Here is an 18,561-nt window from a genome sequence, read left to right as displayed (position 1 = left end):
AGTGAATGCAATACTTTCCCTAAGATATCTATGGGCTTAAAATGTTGAGAAGTATGATTATTGTAATGATTATTACCTGTCTCTTAATGTCGTTAATAAAATAGGGACAGAAAACTGTTATGATACGACGATACAACTGATATTACTATATTTTTTTTGAATCAGTAAGATAATTACAAAATTTATTTCTTGATTAGAGTTTTTATGAGTATATCTTTCCTTACTTTTCAAAAACAGTTATTATGAAAAAATATTGAATAAATTATTTATTACTTTCTAAGACAAGCTATGCGGCGTTTACCTACTCCGTTTAAAATAATCTTAAATAAAATTTTATGGAACACTATTATTTATTTTTAACAGTGTTTAGCTTAGGTTGACAAAAAATCACATCAGATTATTATTTATGTAGCAAAAATAATAAAATAATGTATCGATGGGCAGATTTTACAAAGAAAAGGGGTCCATTGTGTAATCTACGGAAAAGTACCGGGCCCAAAATGAGACCACATGGTGCTAAAAGGAACCCTATAGGCTGGGACGTGATAAGAATACTAATGAGCCTTCGAACTACGGTGGAAATCTACCCACTTCTGTTATCCAACTGTTTGGACAAACTTTAGATCTGCTAGAATGTATTTTAAAAAGAAAAAGACGGGTAGTCTAGAATATATATATTTGTTGTAAGCACTCGTGTCTTATTTATAAAATTTTGGTCGTTTACATAATGTTGAAAGTTTATTTTGGCGTTTTAATATAAATTAATCTTACATTTATATATTTAGACTTATGGTAAACGTCCATCCAACTTTTAAAATGAAGAATCTCATTTTAAAAGTTGGTAAAAGTGGTGCCTTTATGTACAAGATCAATAAAGGATCATCTTACACATCATTTTAAGGCGGCCATAAAATTTAAGATCGCAGGTACCCAATCTTTCTGGTACCTGTTTGTAGTACCGCCGCACGCTACCGTCTAATATCCGTTTATCGATTGTTTCGTTGACGGTTCAGTAAATTTTCGTTTTCAGTACCGCATTTTAGAAGTGAACGGTTTCGATGCTAATAAGAAAACGGATGGAATAATCCACTAAAAATAAACGCGATAAATTGATTGCTGCATATGTTGTGTATATTCTGTGTACCACTGGATTTTATCTCGTTTACTTATCATTATAGGAGATATACTTACTGTGCGGCTATTTTTAACTCTTTTTTAATAGCGCGATACCTGCCACTATTAAAAGTTCTTTATTTAAATATAAGTTACACGAAACGTCTTGATTGATATTTTTTTGTTGATTTGTTTAAAAAGAAAATTGCGCATGATGGCCACACAATCAGCTGAATTACACAGGCTGGAAGGTTCGCTCTTTTTAATGACTAGTGTTTTGTTGGGCTGAAAAATATTTCTGTGAATGCGAGACTTAATAGATAATTTATTAGAAGCTCAAATATATAAAACCAAAATTGATAATAAAAAAATTACAAGTCGACAGAATATTTCCCGGCTCGAAAAACCAAAATGTCGCCATCAAATATAACATATAATTTTTTTTAATATCACCCTTTTTATCTACCGGAAAAATGAAAAGGAGGATGAAAAAGGTGGAAAAGCTTTATAAAAAAAAAATGCACCCTGGAAATTCTTTTTAACTTAACACAAAGAAATACTTATTAAGAAAACTTGGAGTACACTATGTATGTTTCCATAGTAATGCAACAAGGATATTTGCACTACAAAAAAGGGCAATAAGAATTATAGTAGGATTAGGTTAGAGGGAAAACTATAGACAAGCTTTTTATTATTTTTCAAATTTTAAGTTTTCCATCAATTTATATCTTTGAGTACCTCACCTATGTCAGGGAAAATTTGAACCACTTTGAGAGCCACCATGATATAGATAACTACCCAACGCGACATGGAAATCATTTGAGGGTGGTCCTCTGTCACCTCTCAAAATCTCAATCTAGACCAGAATTCTTATCAGTCAAACTTTTTAATAGGCTACCTGTCTTCTTTTGAAACAATATATTCTTTTCCGAGCAAGAGTTTGTTGAGCGTAATCCTATAATATGTTTTTTAAATATATGCTGGTATTTTATTGCTTTATAAACACCTGTCTCAATCCTTTTTTTTAAGTTGTGTGCATTTTGTAGTACAACGATATTCTTTTTAAATTACTTAGTATGTGTCATATATAACAGATCTTCATATATATATTTTTAATAATTGTATATAATAGTCTTCTGGTTTTCAAGTTTTATTTATATGTTTCTTTATTGACTTATTTATATACATTATAATTTTTGAACATTAATAAATTGTCTTAAAATAATCAGTAGAATCACAGTAATTGTTTAGCTGTGTGACGACACACGTCCCCATATTGTGTAGGGCGCATTAATTCCTTATAGAACTAGTTTAACATAAGTTATTATGTTATATAAGTTATAAGCTCAATATTCTCATAAATGTGCTTGTATTGTGCTTGGATATCTGAAATGTTCTGAATCTCCAATTAAATGTTGAGTGCTAGACATAAAACTTATGAGCACGTCTTTGTTTGTAAACTTTGTAGCAATCAAACTTATTTACCAGAATTGTTGGCTTCAGTTAGTATAATGTAAGAAGTTGTAATGTGAGTTTTACCAATACTAACTGTGTTAGAGCTGTCTATGTTTGATACTTAAGAAACATCTTGGAGTATTGTTCCATGGTTTGGTGCCCTTGTTACAACCTGCATATTTTAAATAATGAGAGAGTGCAGAATAAACTATTAAGATATATTAACTACAAGGATACAGGTATGTATGAGCTGCATATTTCCAAATTGGAGATAATGAATTAATTTAATTTAGTGAGCCTGGAAAGGCGAAGAAAGTTGTGTACCGGACAAGATGACCATTGCTATTTACTGTGGAGCGTGCTTGAACCAACTATTACCTAAATTCTCCTGTAATAACCATGTGTCGCCTCTATAATAATTTGGAAAGTGAATTTGATATTTTTAATTCATCAATTACTTATTTAAGGTAAATAGTATAATAGGAATACTGTAAATTATTTACTTGCTTTGTAACCTATTGGTTTTTTACTGTAGAGTTTGTAAATAATTAAATAAATAAATGTTCCGGTCAAAGGACAGAACAGCAAACATTTAACTTAGTATCCCACTGTATACTTTATAGTCAGTATAATGCAATAAATTGTGCAATGGAGGCAGCTGATCATTATTTTCAATTTGTTTGTTTCTTTTAAAAATTAATAAGCCCTTTTAAATAATTTCTTTTTAATTAATATTATTTCATCATTTTTGACATAATATGTAAACTGTATATTTGATAGCATAAATAAATTATTGAGTATTGAGTATAATCAAATGAAATCAATATTTTCAATACTAGTATCAATTAAATAAAATGAAAGACTTAATAGATAGTTTATTAGAAGCTCAAATATATACAACAAAAATTGGTAACAAAAAAAAATTAAACATTGATTTACTGAAAAATTAGGCCAAGGCAACAAACTCAAAAGCCCTTATTAACGCAGCGGGATTTGGACAAATTGTAAAAAAGGAAACAAGGATCACCAGCATTTCTTCAACTTTGATCACATTATCACGAATGACTATGATGTTATTGAGATCCCTAGGAATTTGACTGCCATTAGTGATCATGAAATCATTGGGGTAGAATTATGATGCAATAATAGTAGTCAGGATAAAATTTTTTACAGAAATTGTAATGAAGATGTTATATCAAAAAACATTGTTGAATTAGTATAGTAGTCAAAACATATAGTATCAGGGGTACCTCAAGGATCTATCCTTGGGCCTCTTTTATTTCTTGTTTGCACATCAGATTTATATTTAAATTTATCAGAAATTCACCAGTCACTGCCATACTGTTGACATTCTCAGGCAAGAATATTCAAGCTGTGATTTTTAAATTTTTGGTGATTTTAATGTACCTGATTTAAGTTGGGGGAATGACGACAATGGTGTGGTGGTGACTTGTCCTTTAAACTCGGCGGGTCTAGTTTTAGGTCAGCATTATGCTTGTTTGAGTTTTTATCAGAATATTACAATTCCAAATGATAGGCTTGTTTATTTAGATCTAATTTTTTCAAGCAAGCAAACTCTTGCTGTAATGGAAGCAGTTGATTGTCTTTTTGAGGGGTCATTAAATCACAAAGGGTATAATTTTGAAATTGATTTTAGTTGTGAAACTCAGTCGAATTTAAACTATGTAGAGTTTTATTATGATTTTAAAATCGGTGATTATATTGGTATTAATAATTACTTATGTGGAATTAATTGGGACTTGGTTTTAAGCTCAGCAGACATTAATATAGCAGTCTCACATTTTTATCATATACTGGATATGGCTATAGCACTTTTTGTTCCCCTAAAGAGATACAAAACTTCAAAGTTTCCTAGTTGGTTTTCAGCTGAATTAAGATATTTAGTTAGGCAAAAGAAAATTGGACACAAATTTACACTGCTTGCACACTTCCTAATTTAATGTATTATAATGATAATGACTTCTTTGGCTGTGAACAGATAGCTGAAGGCCCAGTTTTTTTCAACAGTCTATAGTCCTATTAATAATATAAACAATAATGGTGCTTTTATCAATCAGCAAGCAAAGTTAAATATGACCATTCCTAATTCCACCCTTTCCGTTGGGTTGATTTTTGATAAAATGACCAAGTTGCCACCCAAAGTTAGTTCAGCAGGACCCAATGGCATTCCGAATTTTTTTCTAATAAAGTGTGTATGTACTATTTCATACCCTTTTTTTATAATTTTTAAAAGATCTTTAGATTCTGCAATTTTTCCAACCTTGTGGAAACATAGTTTTGTAATGCCAATTTTTAAATCTGGCGACAATAGCAAAATCGAGAATTACAGAAGTGTTTGTATACAATCAGCCATTCCGAAGCTCCTGGACAGTCTTATCTATGATCAATTATATTTTTATTTTAAAGAGTTGTTACTTAGTGAACAACATGGATTTATTGCTGGAAAGTCTACTGTGACTAATTTGTTAGTGTTTCAGCAGAATCTGTTGAATGCCTTGGAGAGGGGATGTCAGATGGATGTAATCTACACCTACTTCTCCAAGGCGTTCGACAGAGTTGACCATAGTATTTTGGCAAAAAAATTGGATATTTTTGGATTTTCTAATCTTATGGTGAATTGGTTTGTAAATTCCCTGTCAGGGAGGACCCAGCAGGCACGAATAGGTAATGCAAGATCAAGCTATATTAATGTCACTTCAGGTGTTCCACAAGGTGGGCACTGTTCACCTTTGCTCTTTAATATTTTTGTGAATGATATTGGTGCCTGTTTTGAGAACAGTGACTTCCTTTTATTTGCTGATGATTTGAAGTTTTTTAGAGAGATTTTATCAATACTTGATCAGATTTTGTTGCAAAGTGATTTGGATAGATTGAATGAGTGGTGTGTTAACAACAATTTGTTTTTGAATGTAAGCAAATGCAATTATATAAGTTTTCTCAAGCGAACTAAAAAGGTTGTCACTTCATATAACATTCAAGGAAGTACACTTCAATATTGCAGCATAGTTAAAGATCTTGGTATCTCTTTTGATGTTCATTTAAACTTTAATGCACACATAAACAATATTGTTCTCAAATCCTCTAAGAATCTGGGTTTTGTACTAAGGAACTGTAAAGAATTTTCTATAGAGACCTGTAAGAGGTTATACATGTCATTGGTTGTTTCATTGCTGGAATATGGCTCAGTGATATGGTCGCCCTTTTACATGAATAATTGCTTGTCCTTGGAAAGAGTTCAGAACAAATTTATTAGGTTTTGTCTCTATAAACTTTGAATAAGAATTCCGGATGATCATGTTTATGATATTGTTTTAGAAATGCTTGATATGAAGACATTGAGACAAAGACGGATATATGCAGATTTAATTTTTTTGTATAAATTATTGAATGGTCATATAATTTGTCCAGAACTTCTGATGACAATACAATTTAATATTCCATCTAGGAATTTAAGGCAGTATCGTGTCTTTTCATTACCATTTCATAGCGCCAATTATGCATTACATGCTCCTATTGAAAGAACTCTAAGAATTGTCAATACTAGGGAGGTTGAAATTTTGGGCATTTCCTTATCTAGATTTAAGAGTCAAATAAGAGAAATTGCTTAATTTTTTTTTTTTTTTTTTTTTTTAGTGCAATACTGAATATTATACTTTAGTAGGGTATGTTTTTAGTATTTTTAGAATTCTGTTATATTGATTTAAGTTATAAAACTATTTTCGGCATTTTACATTTATAAGTAGGCTTTATTACTGCTTAATAGTTAGTATTTTACTGTTAAGTTGGTTAGGTTCAATTGATTTTGTATTTAATTTACTGTTGTAATGGGGTTGATCCCGTAAATAATAAGATGTTTTTAAATGAGAAAAAAATAAATGTCATGTACCCTGTTTGGGAAGCATCAGATTAGCCTATCAAAGTTTGTTATTTGTTACCTACATTATAATTTTACTAATATATGTCAATGTTTTAATATTTGTCCTATTATTAGGATTTGTTTCCTGTTGGGGAATAATAACCAAATATTTAATACTTGGATCAAATGAGGCCACAAGGACTAAGGTGTAAATGGCAGCTCAGTAAAATTTGACGAGCGATCTTGATGCTACCCAAACAAGGTAGATTAAATTTTTTTTTTTTTCGGTGTAAACACCTTGGACCGAGGTTCCCCGGTGAGTAAACTTAATCTTTATTAGATGGGTCAATACAGTAAATCGTAAACATTTTTGTTTCATGGTACTCTCAATCTCTTGCTGTATACATGGTGGAGCTCGCTGAATGAAATGCATTGTCAATACTCATGTAAGTTTAATTTTAAAAATACCCAAATTTTACAGAAGTAACAAAATGACAAGTTTGACATTTTATTGGATGTTAGCTTAGGAGGCTCTTATTTTTGAACACAAAAATAAATGAAGAAGATGAAGAAAAGGACAAGCTTAAGCCTTGAAAAAAATTTATTAATTTATTTTTATTTTTAAACAATAACACTTTTAAATATTTAGAGGTTATGTCCTATAATTCTTTGTCTAAACTGATAAACTCCCTTCAACTGACATTTTGATCCTAGAGCTAATCCTGCACTAATTTAACCCTCAAAATCAATCCTTGTACAGCCCTGTTTGCTGTACTAAATAAAAATAGTCTATCATTTAATCCGTGGACCTAATACATCCTTGCGTTGTAAACGTAGCTATTTAAACCATGAAATCATCAATTTAAAATCTATACAAATATCTTCTCAGAAAATCTTATTGGTGTTATAAAAACTAGTTAGATGATGCCAAATTTACATTAAAGGGACAATAGTGTGAGAATTCAAAAATATTTTTGACAGTTAACTGTCATTATTTTACGATTACGTCTGACTTGTAAAAAAAAACAATTGAATCATAATGTTCTCAGTTAATAATTAATAAGTTGTAAATATCAAGTCAATCAAGCAAAAATATAGCTTCATAGGAAAACGATTGCCAAGGTGGAATTTTTTATAGATATTATTAAGCAACAATAACCCGAATTAAAATCAAAATCCGCTTTTATAATAACAACCTCAGCATAACATAATTATAAATAAAAACTGATAAGAAACCGGTCCTGGGAATTTTACATTCAAGCGAGGTGAGCGGCAACCAACGGAGACCGAACTCGCTCCTTGCCATAACACAAAGAACGGCCCTGTTATCATTTTAGAACCATCTTATCTCGTAATGTATCTTGCCAAACTTTCTATTCCCAGTAAACCAGTTGATTTATGTGCGACGCCAGTCAAAAGAATCATTATCAATTTTATAACTGGACGGCTGTAATCAGAGATTACAAAGGGGGGCCCACGCCAGGCAGATGTTTTAAAAACAAAAAAAAAAATAACACACAAGGAATTATTTATAAAATGGTTTAAAAATAGTCGGCCATGCAGCTCGAGTTAACCCGACTGACAAGACGAGCGACAAGAAAACAAAAGACTACATGGCTGATTTTAGGTTAAGATAAGAACTAAAAACAGAATCATGACTTATCACAAAGATGAATCATCTCTTACCGATATTGACAAGCAATAGAGGATTTTCCTGGTTATCTGTTCGTTCGTATTGGGCACGCAAGTTTTATCGCAGGATAAGCACAATCGACACAACCGATAAAACTTTGGCGGTACATTGGACATGTTTAAAACAAACGAAAAACAAAACAAAAGCATACACGATACATTTAATGTTCGGTTTCACAGCCTACTATCGTGGGTTTAAACCCCTTTACGTACACATTCCGAATTTCCCGATTGTTTACGCACGCAAAATCACTGCACCACACTCGTTCCATTCATTTTTACGTACCAAACGTCAAATTATATTATACAATGTGGAAAAAATAAGGCACTGGCCTTTTCCGAAGTTATTCGATTAGGAAAAGCACTTTTCTGTAGTGTAAATACAATTTCTTGCCTCTTATCGGGCTTGATCTTAACGACGCCAGGCGGCGCCACCGTAGAAAACAAACGGGACTTTTCTTAGGCCACCTTTTCAAACCGACGGTTAAGCTTCGGCTTACAGGATCGGACTGTTTTTTTTTAATTTTCGTTTTGCTGTTCTGAAATGGTGAAAATTGTATTACTTTTATTTTCAAAATCAAATTTCATTGACTACTTCGTATTAATCATATAATGATTTAAAAATAATATCACCCATTATGCTCAAAGAGACTTTAACAATATGTAATAAGGAGGAAAATATGAAAATAAAAATGTTTTTACAAACATTGTAGAAGTCTCAATTACGTCCGTAGCACATGAATGTTATACAGCGTCACCTAGCTTATGAATTTTATTATTACTTCCTGTTAATAATCAGTAATCTCAAATATAATCATTCTTATTGATGATTGAAACTGATTTTAAAAACTGTAATTAATAATAATAATAATAATAATAATAATAATAATAATAATAATAATAATAATAATAATAATAATAATAGTAATAATAATAATAATAATAATAATAATAATAATAATAATAATAATAATAATATATAATATATATATACAGGGTTACTGGTAATTCGATACATTCCTTTGGAGATGTGATAGGGGAGGGGTAAGAAGTAAATTGAACCCTAATATGTATTATGCAAAAGTTGATAGTTTTCGACATATTTAATTTTTTCTGTTTTTCTTCAAAATGTAGACCTTAGTGGTTTAAAAGGCAGTTTCCAGAAAATCCGCTGTATATTTTTTTAACTTTTTAGGCAAAATACATGCTCAACACAATAGTGTTACGTTTGTAATGGCAAAAGTCCCGCAAATAGTTGTAACCATAGGTAAATTCTCGATGCAAAGTGTAATTTTTTTTTCTTAAATAAAATACTACACTTTCTAGTGGATATTTTTTGAAAGAAAATTATGCTACATTCTTCAAAATTTACGTAAAACTTTCTTATTATCTTAGGCTATAAATGCTACCAAAAATTTTAACAGAATTTTTATTCTACCGGGGGTAGAATAGCCTCCTGGTACGTTCTACCTGTCGTAAAAGGCGACTAAAAGAACAACCTGGACCACCAGGGTTAAATGGTGGTACACCTATGGAAATGGAGACACGAAGCGGAAGATGCCTCGGAGAAAGGTCGCTGCCTGGTGGCAAGGAGTTAACCGGTCATTCAAGAAACTACAGTTCCTTCTCTTCAACAACAAAACGACCAGAAGGGCCCAACACCATCACGAGCCCCCCTCGCTGAAGGTGCTACGCAGGAAATTCAGCCAGCGCTCACCCAGGCGGGACCATAAAGACAGCGCATGAAATGGACATCTGCGATGAATGAAACCGTCATGCGCAGCTTTTATAAAGTGACCAACCTGGGACGAGAAATGATCGGCTACAGACAACCTTTACATGCCGAATTTAGGAGAATCTATCCACATCTCCAAGTCACCGAACAGAGAGTAGCAGACTAGTATCGGGTAATAATGCGTAATCATCTAATTCCAGAGACAAGACTCAATACCATTAAAGAAGAAATACAATGCGCAAATTAACAACGAACAAGACCCCGCTAACAATGAACCAGATGAGGAGCAACCTGTAATAGAAAACGTATTAAATAACACACAGGAACCTAACACTACTGAAAACACCCAACAGGACAATTCTGAGCTATATCACGAACTATCTGCAGAAATGGCAAGTGCGATGCTAGAATTTGAGGAAACCAACCCACTGATAAGACCCAAACTTCCAAAAGTAAACTCTTCAAAAAAACTAGGTCAAATTATGGAACTTTTAAACGCCAAAATTCTTCCACCTTATCTTTTAAATATTAATAACATGCAATCTCTTCACCTTTTAGTATATAGCGCAGCAACTGCCGTTGCTAAAACCATGAAGATTAAGATAAGGACCCACAATGACTCTGCAAGAACCGAGCTCCCGATACCGCCATGGGAGACCAGACTTCAACGAAAAATTCAGAGGTTTCGAAAAGATATCGGCCAACTAACAGAATATCTGAGGGGTACACGAACAAATAGACTAAAACAGAAAGTTGATGAAATTTTGCAGAGAAACAACATCCACACTCGGCATGAACCAGAAAATAATACAGCTCAACAATGCCTGGATACTCTAAAACAGAAACTTTCCTTATTTTCAGGGCGCCTACGAAGATACAAGACCAATAATAACCGAAAACGTGACAATCTTCGTTTTGAAAAGGCCGAAAAACAATTTTATAGAGAGCTAAATTCAAAATCAGATCACCCAGATAAGCAATACCCCACGAAAGAACAAATTCAAGATTTTTGGGCCAAACAACTTGCAACTCAAACAACATGCAATATCAACGCAAGCTGGGTTACTGAAGAGAAACAAAACAGTAATAAATATAGCCAGATGGAACATCGACCATTCATTATCGAGGAAGTAAACCAGATTATCCAAAAACTGCATAATTGGAAATCATTGGACCAGATGGAGTTCATAACGTTTGGCTAAAGAAACTACGGAGTATGCATCCTAAACTCTCAGATTTAATTAACCACGTTATTCTTAACCCACGCAAGGAGTAACCTATCTACTGCCTAAAGACCAGAACAACACACAAGATCCGTCTAAGTACCGACCGGTAACGTGCCTACCTACTTTGTATAAAATTATCACTTCATGTTTAACACAGCGCATTTATCAACACTGTGAGGAAAACAACATCATAGCCGCACAACAAAAAAGATGCGCTAAAGGTTCTATGGGCTGTAAAGAACAACTTATTATCGACTCTGTCATCAACAACCAGGCATATCACAACAAGAGAAATATTTTTACTGCCTACGTCGACTATAAGAAAGCCTTCGACTCAGTACCACACGAATGGCTTATAAACATTTTAAAAGTGTATAAAGTTGATGGTAATACGTTGTCTTTTCTAGAGAGTGCTATGACAAGTTAGAGAACAACGATCCAGCTCAAAGTACAGGGTAAAAGCGCAGTAAGTACAAACAACATTCCAATTCGAACAGGAATCTTCCAAGGGGACTCACTGAGCCCATTATGATTCTGCCTTGCTATGAACCCTCTTTCGAACCGTCTTAACTCTACCAACTATGGGTTTAGCATCCGAGATAATAACACCGAGATTGCAAAGTTAAATCACTTACTGTATATGGATGATTTAAAAATAATGGCTGCAACTAGGAACCAGCTAAACCAAATGCTGCATATAGTAGAAGAGTTCTCCAACGACATCGGCATGCAATTTGGACTAGATAAATGCCGTACTCTCAATATAATCCGAGGAAAAATTCAGCCAGGAGAATATCAGATGCAGAATTTCCAGACCATCGAGGCCATGGGCGAACACGAAATTTACAAATACTTGGGGATGAAACAATCACAAACGATTGAACAACAAACAATGAAATGCAAACTGACTAACGAGTTTGTAAAAAGGGTAAGACAAGTTTTGAGAACCAATCTCAACAGCAAAATTATATTTAAGGCACTTAACTCCTACGCATGTTCAGCTCTTCGTTATTCTTTTGGGGTAATTAATTGGAGTATGACAGACATAGAAAGGCTACAAAGAAAAGTGAGGACCCTACTTACTAAAACGCACAACCACCACCCTCGAAGTGCCACTGAAAGAACAATGCTTCTTCGCCACCTTGGAGGAAGAGGATTAATAGATCTGGGTAAACAACTTGAAAAACAAATCACTAACTTAAGATCCTATTTTTACAGGCAAGGAGAAAATTCCACGCTGCATCGCGCAATAAATCAAATAGACGATTCTACTCCTCTACAACTTAAGAGCGAGGAAGCGCGCAGCTACCATCATACGGACCAGGAAAAACTCCGCATCTGGATGGAGAAGCCCCTTCATGGGCGGCATCCTAATGAGATCAGCCAAAATCATGAAAACAACTCTAATTGACGTAGCCATACCGAACAACAATAATCTGCAAGAGAAACACACTGAGAAAACCGCCAAATACAGAGATCTAGAAATTCAAATCGGAAGGCAATGGAGAATGGATAATGTTCAGACCATCCCAATTGTTATATCGACAACGGGTGTAATACCAAAGAGTCTACTGGAATACCTTAAACAACTAGGAACTGGCGAACATCTATATAAGCACATGCAAAAGGCAGTACTACTGGCAACTGCTCGCAGCACCCGAAAATTCCTAGGAGATAACTCTACATTTCAGGTCACTTAAGGGTACCGAAAAGGCCCCCCATAGACCACAGAGCTTAATCCTTTTGATATCGGAGGTATCTGGGATAAGTAAATGATCCTCCCCCCCCCCCTGAGAGGGAGTGCGAGCCTTAACTGGCTGTAAATAATAATAATATTTATTAAATTCCTTTCAAAATACAAAAGCCCGTAAGGGCGTGAAACAATGTTAACAAAAAAATAAATGACTTAACAATAACAAGATAAATTTGTTTACTTAAAGTTAAATGGACCTTACATATATAAAACTAAATATTTACATCTAAAAAACACGTAAAAACAATTACATTACTCAATCATAATGAGCGAAAAACAACTCTCACAAGTATCTTAATCGGAATGCTATCAACCAATCATTCTTTTTCCACTCTGTAGATGAAAAACAAAGAAAAACACAAAGTCACGGTCTCACAAAATGTAAGTAAATGGGCTACACGTGTTTCGCTCTAGTTAGAGCATCATCAGGCCTTTAGAAGCCATCCACACACTTCACAGTACATAGTATGTGAAGTAAGAAGATTACATAGATTACATAGTATGTGAAGTAAGAAGATCATGTACTGTGAAGTGTGTGGATGGCTTCTAAAGGCCTGATGATGCTCTAACTAGAGCGAAACACGTGTAGCCCGTTTAATTACATGTTGTGAGACCGTGACTTTGTGTTTTTCTTTGTTTTTCGTCAATTTTTTATGTTGGTCTCTTAGAGAATAATGGATGAGATTTTTGCACCCTGTAGATGCCACCGAGGTCCTTGAAACAATTCAGTGCTTGAATAATCATAGGTCTTCGGGTTCCGATGGTATCTCTTCACGTCTGCTGTCACTTCTACCTGCGAGCGCTTTAGGTGCTTTGGTTTGGGCAATCAATCAGTCATTTCCTTAGGGCGAGTTCCCATCCTGTTTAAAGGAAGCTATGATTATCCCTCTTCATAAAGGTGGTAGCTTGGACCGACCCTCTAACTTTCGTCCCATATCAATTTTGTCTACCCTCTCCAAGGTTCTTAAGCAGCTTGCAAAAAATAGAATTGTCTCTTTTTTGACCAAATACAATGTGCTGTCCCCTAATCAGTATGGATTTCAGTCATCTGGGGCACGTAGAATGCCATTTTCAGATTCTTGGAGAGTGTATATCTATTTATGAACTCCAAGGAGGCTGCAGCAGCGGTGTTCTGTGATCTGATCGATTGTGTGGATCATGGAATACTGCTATGAAAGCTTGATTTTTACGGATTTAGGGGAGTGGCTTTGGGTGGTTGAAGTCATACCTGTCTGGCCGCACCCAGAGGGTGGTTGCATCTGAATTTTCGTCAGGGATAGCACATCTTAAATGTGGTGTACCTCAAGGGTCAGTGTTGGGTCCTATTTTATTTTAATTATACGTTAATGACTTAAGCTCTCTATCACTGCATGGACTAGTGGTTCAGTTTGCCGATGATACTACAATTCTGTGGCATAACAAAGATCAAAAAGTAGTCAGATCTCTCATAGTAGAGGACCTTCACAAAATTAAAGAGTGATGCATCGGCAATCAGCTTGTATTCAATGTCGATAAGACTTTTGTTCTGGGCTTTAAGTGTAATGTAGAGGGTTTTTTGTTTGATGAGCAGAGCCCACTACATGGTAGGGATTATTGTCGATTTCTCGGCCTCTTCATTGATGAGAGTTTAAGGTTTGACAACCACGTTTTGGGCCTCGCTGCTAAACTTTCTTCTGGTTGTTTTGCAGTCAGGGTTGCCAGGCATGAGTTGGGGGGGTTGTTTGCTCGTTCTGTTTATTTCGCCCTAATAGACTCTCATATCCGTTATGGGTTGCCATTTTGGGGTTTGTGCTCCAAGGGACTCCTTAACATAATTTTTACTATTCAGAAAAAAGCATTAAGGTATCTGTGTGGTGTTGGTCTAAGAGTCTCTTGTAAACCTCTTTTTAAAACACAAATTAATTATACAAAAAAAAGAGCACACAAAAAATATAAAACTTCCATACTTGAAATAGATTACATAGTATTTTCCACTTTAAGAAGTAGGTGAAAGGTTACAGGTTGCTATAAATTCTACTTTGCTAAAATGAATAATGATGTATAGCCCAAAATTAATACCTTTAAATAACTTTTGGAAAGATGTAAGCAATTTACAAAGATCAAAGTCCTACGGCGGTCAGGATATAGTTAATTTGATTGCTGATCATTTTTCAGCAACTTACAAAAAACATGAAGGTACAGTAAGTACCCAATTATAATTTTGGTTACATTCTTAATTTTGATTCTATTAACATATCTCTTACTGATGTTTTCAAATCGACTGAAGATCTCAAAACTAAATATTTGTATGGACCTTATGGTATGTCATTATCTTATAAAAAATTGTGTGTGTTCTTTAACCAAACCCCATACATTATCTGTTTTGCCTTTCGTTTGATTCAGGATGTTTTCCAGATTCCTGACTTCGATATATAAGAGTGGGGATAGAAATGGCATTGCCAACTACAGGGGTGTAAGCATTCAATCTGAAATACCCAAAATTATTAATAGCCTTTTTGCCATAGAGGTTTCATTGCGTAGTCGGAATATAATTATACATCAGCAATACGGTTTTTTTGAGAATAAATCTACCGTAACTACTTTGCTTACGTATCAGCAGTACTTGTTGGATGCTTTTGAGAACCATAGTAAGATATATTGACTTCTCGAAGGCGTTTGACAGAGTGAGCCATAGATATCTCATTCAGAAGTTGCGTGCTATGGGTCTGGGCGATAGTTTCTTGAAGTGGATTGATGGATTTTTGTCAAATCTTATTCAATTGGTGCCTATAAATACCATCATTTCTGAAGAAATTCAATTTTTTCCGGTGTGCCTTAGGGTTCCTACACAGGGTCTATTTTATTCATTCTATTTATTAATGACCTTTGTTATTGTGTTATACATCATTCGGAATTTTTATTATTGGCAGACGACCTAAAATTGTACAAGGTGATAAAATCCGCAATTGATGTGCAACTTTTACAAGCTGATGTTGATAGTGACGTTTTTTTATGCTCAGTAAATAATGGTTTAGAGCTTAATATTAAAAGATGCTTTAGCATTTCTTTTGGTCGTTACTCGTTCCCTGAGATTAACTGTGCATCATTCCACAATAAATGGCTTGTTTCTCAAGTCTGCTACTACTGTTAGAGGCTTGGGTATGTTACTGGACAGTAAAGTGGCATTTCTGCCTTATTATGCTGAGATTGTCAATAAGGGCATGCTTGGTTTTATTGTGCGTAACTCCGGTAAATTGTCTGTTTCGCTGTTTTAAGATGCTCTACTATTCAATTGTTCATTCTGGGCTTATGCTGAGGCATATTCCTCACCTGTATGGTCTTCATTTTATTTTAACCGTGTGGAAGCAACTGAAATTGTTTAAAAAGCATTTTTTCGTTCATAGCTTTCAAAGCTGACATTTAAATTTACCAGAATTTTCCCATTAATTATAAAATAACAGAAGATTTATTTAATATCGATAGTCTTAAAGCAATGAGAACTCGATCAGATTTACTCACATTTTATAACATATTAAATGGGATTTTTTATTGTCCTGATATTTTGAATATTCTACTATTCAAGGTCAATATCAATAATAGATGTCAGAATCCTGCTGTGTGTTGTTTGCCTTTCCATCATGCTAATTACGGATTCTTTTCTCCAATCACCAGTATGACGCCCTTCCCTCGAGTATTGCTCGCATATCTGGAGCTCTGCACCCAAGCATAGTTTAAACCTGCTGGATTCTATACAGAAGAGAGCTATTCGTCTTATCGACAAACCAGAACTAACAAAGAGTCTGGATAGTCTGGAGCACAGGAGAAAGGTGGCTGATCTCTGTTTATTCTACCGTTATTATCACGGTAAGTGCTCCTTTGAGCTGGCAGGCCTGATTCCACCCAGGGCTGTTCCGGCAAGAAGGACGCGTCTAGCAGTTGCGGCTCATCAACATCGAGTCCACCTGCCTACCCCAAGGACGTCGCTCTATCGGGACTCATTCATCTGGAGAACATCTTCTTTGTGGAACGGGCTTCCACCTCACATATTTCTCGAGGCATACAACCTACAGCGATTCAAGATAAATGCCCACAAATATCTTCGAGCAAGCACCACTCCAAGAGTGACGTAGGACTTTCCTCTTGTGCTTGTGTTTACCATAAAAAAAAAAATCATCAGGGATAACAAATTAAGAGGCTCCGTCAATTCATCTTATAAGTTCTAGTGCCTCAGACAAGGTTAAAAGGTTAAAATACATTTAAACACATGAAAAAGGGACATAACTTGGATTTACAAAATCTCAAAACTACATAATTAACAATAGGTCAATAATAATACGACTATGATAGTCGTATGATCGTATGAATACAGAAGTTAGAAAAAATTATATTAAATAGCATATTAAGCTATAATCATTTTAAATATTAATGTGGGGTATTCAAAAATTAGGGATTATCGAGAACAATTATCTGTTACAAAGTAATCATTTCTGCTCTCTCGGATTGAACTTTTTTCTCGAAATTTCTTAGGAGATTTATGAATTACGACATATTTACCAAAATATATTTTACTCAAATTTTTATCGCAATTTCTCATAGTAAACAAATGCAAATAAAATCCTCAAGAAGGGAGATTTAATTTCTATAATACAATTCACAATGATTTTTTTTCCTAAATATCTCTAGTTTATATTTTATAATAATATTTTTTCTACTACGGCCCTGTCCATTCTATAAAATAACCAAGACAAACTGCATACTTAACCTTTAGATATCCCAGCTAATTCCGTCTTTGTCTCCCTTTTACCAAACTAAGACAAGATAGAAAGAGAGCGACAATGCCCACATGACGTTTCTTGGCTAACAACAATAATGAACAGATTCCCAACTCTGATTGGTAATCGCTGACGTAATGTCAAAGTTCCAATTGGTCCCGTGTAAATATTTTGACGTTTGTTTAAATGACGTGTATTTTGAGGTTACCATACTTGAAAAAAAGTGAAAAACTCATAATAAAGCTGAAAAAGCTCAAAAATCGGTGAACATATCGCGAAAATTTGGTCTGGAGGGCATGTAAACGGGTCTCGGCAGTCTAATGATTCGTTCCGGGCATGAGTTGGCTAAAAAGGCGCCTCTGCGGGGCTAAAAAGACCGCTCCGCTTAGCCACGAATCTGGCGACAATGAGCGCGATATTGTTAATAAAAACGTAGATTTTCGACCCGATAACGTCAATAACAATTTAAAAAAGAAAAAGAGGAATAAGTATATGGTGAAAATGAAAAATTTCTTGAGGGAACTAGCTTTATTTTGTGTTTTTTTATTGGCTTATGGCGCTGTTTATAAAGAGTAAGTTTAGCAATAATTGTGTTATAATTTCTACATTTGGTTTATCTATTTTTACGTGTATAACTGTAGTTAAATTTTTTTCTCATTAGACCTCCAAAAATTTCAAAACCTCCAAAAGCCTACCCATTCTTTCCAACCAATTCGGCAGTAACAGACTTCTACTATGGAGACCTAACCAAGGCCCTAAGTTTAGCAAAAAAGATTACACCAGATATTTCTTTTATTATGTATTATGCCCCTTGGGATGCCCAAAGTCAGGCTGCTAGAAAAGAATTTCTTCTTGCAGCAGAGCATTTGCAGGATTCTGTTGCTTTTATTGCTGTTAACTGCTGGCAACCTGAGAGTGATTGTAAAGGGAGTTTTGCTAAGATTGTTAGGTAATAATTT

The 18,561-nt window shown here is 34.4% G+C and overlaps 2 protein-coding genes across 4 annotated transcripts in view; one reads left to right on the top strand and one right to left on the bottom strand.

The window, feature by feature from the left end:
* Window positions 1-8,537, bottom strand: part of LOC126744826 (uncharacterized) — a 57,293-nt gene extending 48,756 nt beyond the window's left edge. The window contains 1 exon segment of the mRNA XM_050452383.1: window positions 8,132-8,537. Coding sequence (XP_050308340.1) covers window positions 8,132-8,287 — 156 coding nt within the window. The 5' untranslated portion in view covers window positions 8,288-8,537.
* A 9,252-nt stretch (window positions 8,538-17,789) lies between these two features.
* LOC126739021 (thioredoxin domain-containing protein 11) overlaps window positions 17,790-18,561 on the top strand; it is a 34,537-nt gene continuing 33,765 nt past the window's right edge. For 2 of the 3 annotated variants that reach the window (XM_050444558.1, XM_050444559.1), the window contains exons 1-2: window positions 17,791-18,174; window positions 18,264-18,551. In XM_050444558.1, coding sequence (XP_050300515.1) covers window positions 17,939-18,174; window positions 18,264-18,551 — 524 coding nt within the window. In that variant the 5' untranslated portion in view covers window positions 17,791-17,938. Of the gene's footprint in view, window positions 18,175-18,263; window positions 18,552-18,561 lie in introns of all 3 variants that reach the window. The other variant, XM_050444562.1, reaches the window with a different exon arrangement.

Source organism: Anthonomus grandis, chromosome 1 (assembly GCF_022605725.1).
Source record: "Anthonomus grandis grandis chromosome 1, icAntGran1.3, whole genome shotgun sequence".
NCBI classification, from domain to species: domain Eukaryota; kingdom Metazoa; phylum Arthropoda; class Insecta; order Coleoptera; family Curculionidae; genus Anthonomus; species Anthonomus grandis.
This window is presented reverse-complemented; position numbering and strand designations above follow the sequence as displayed.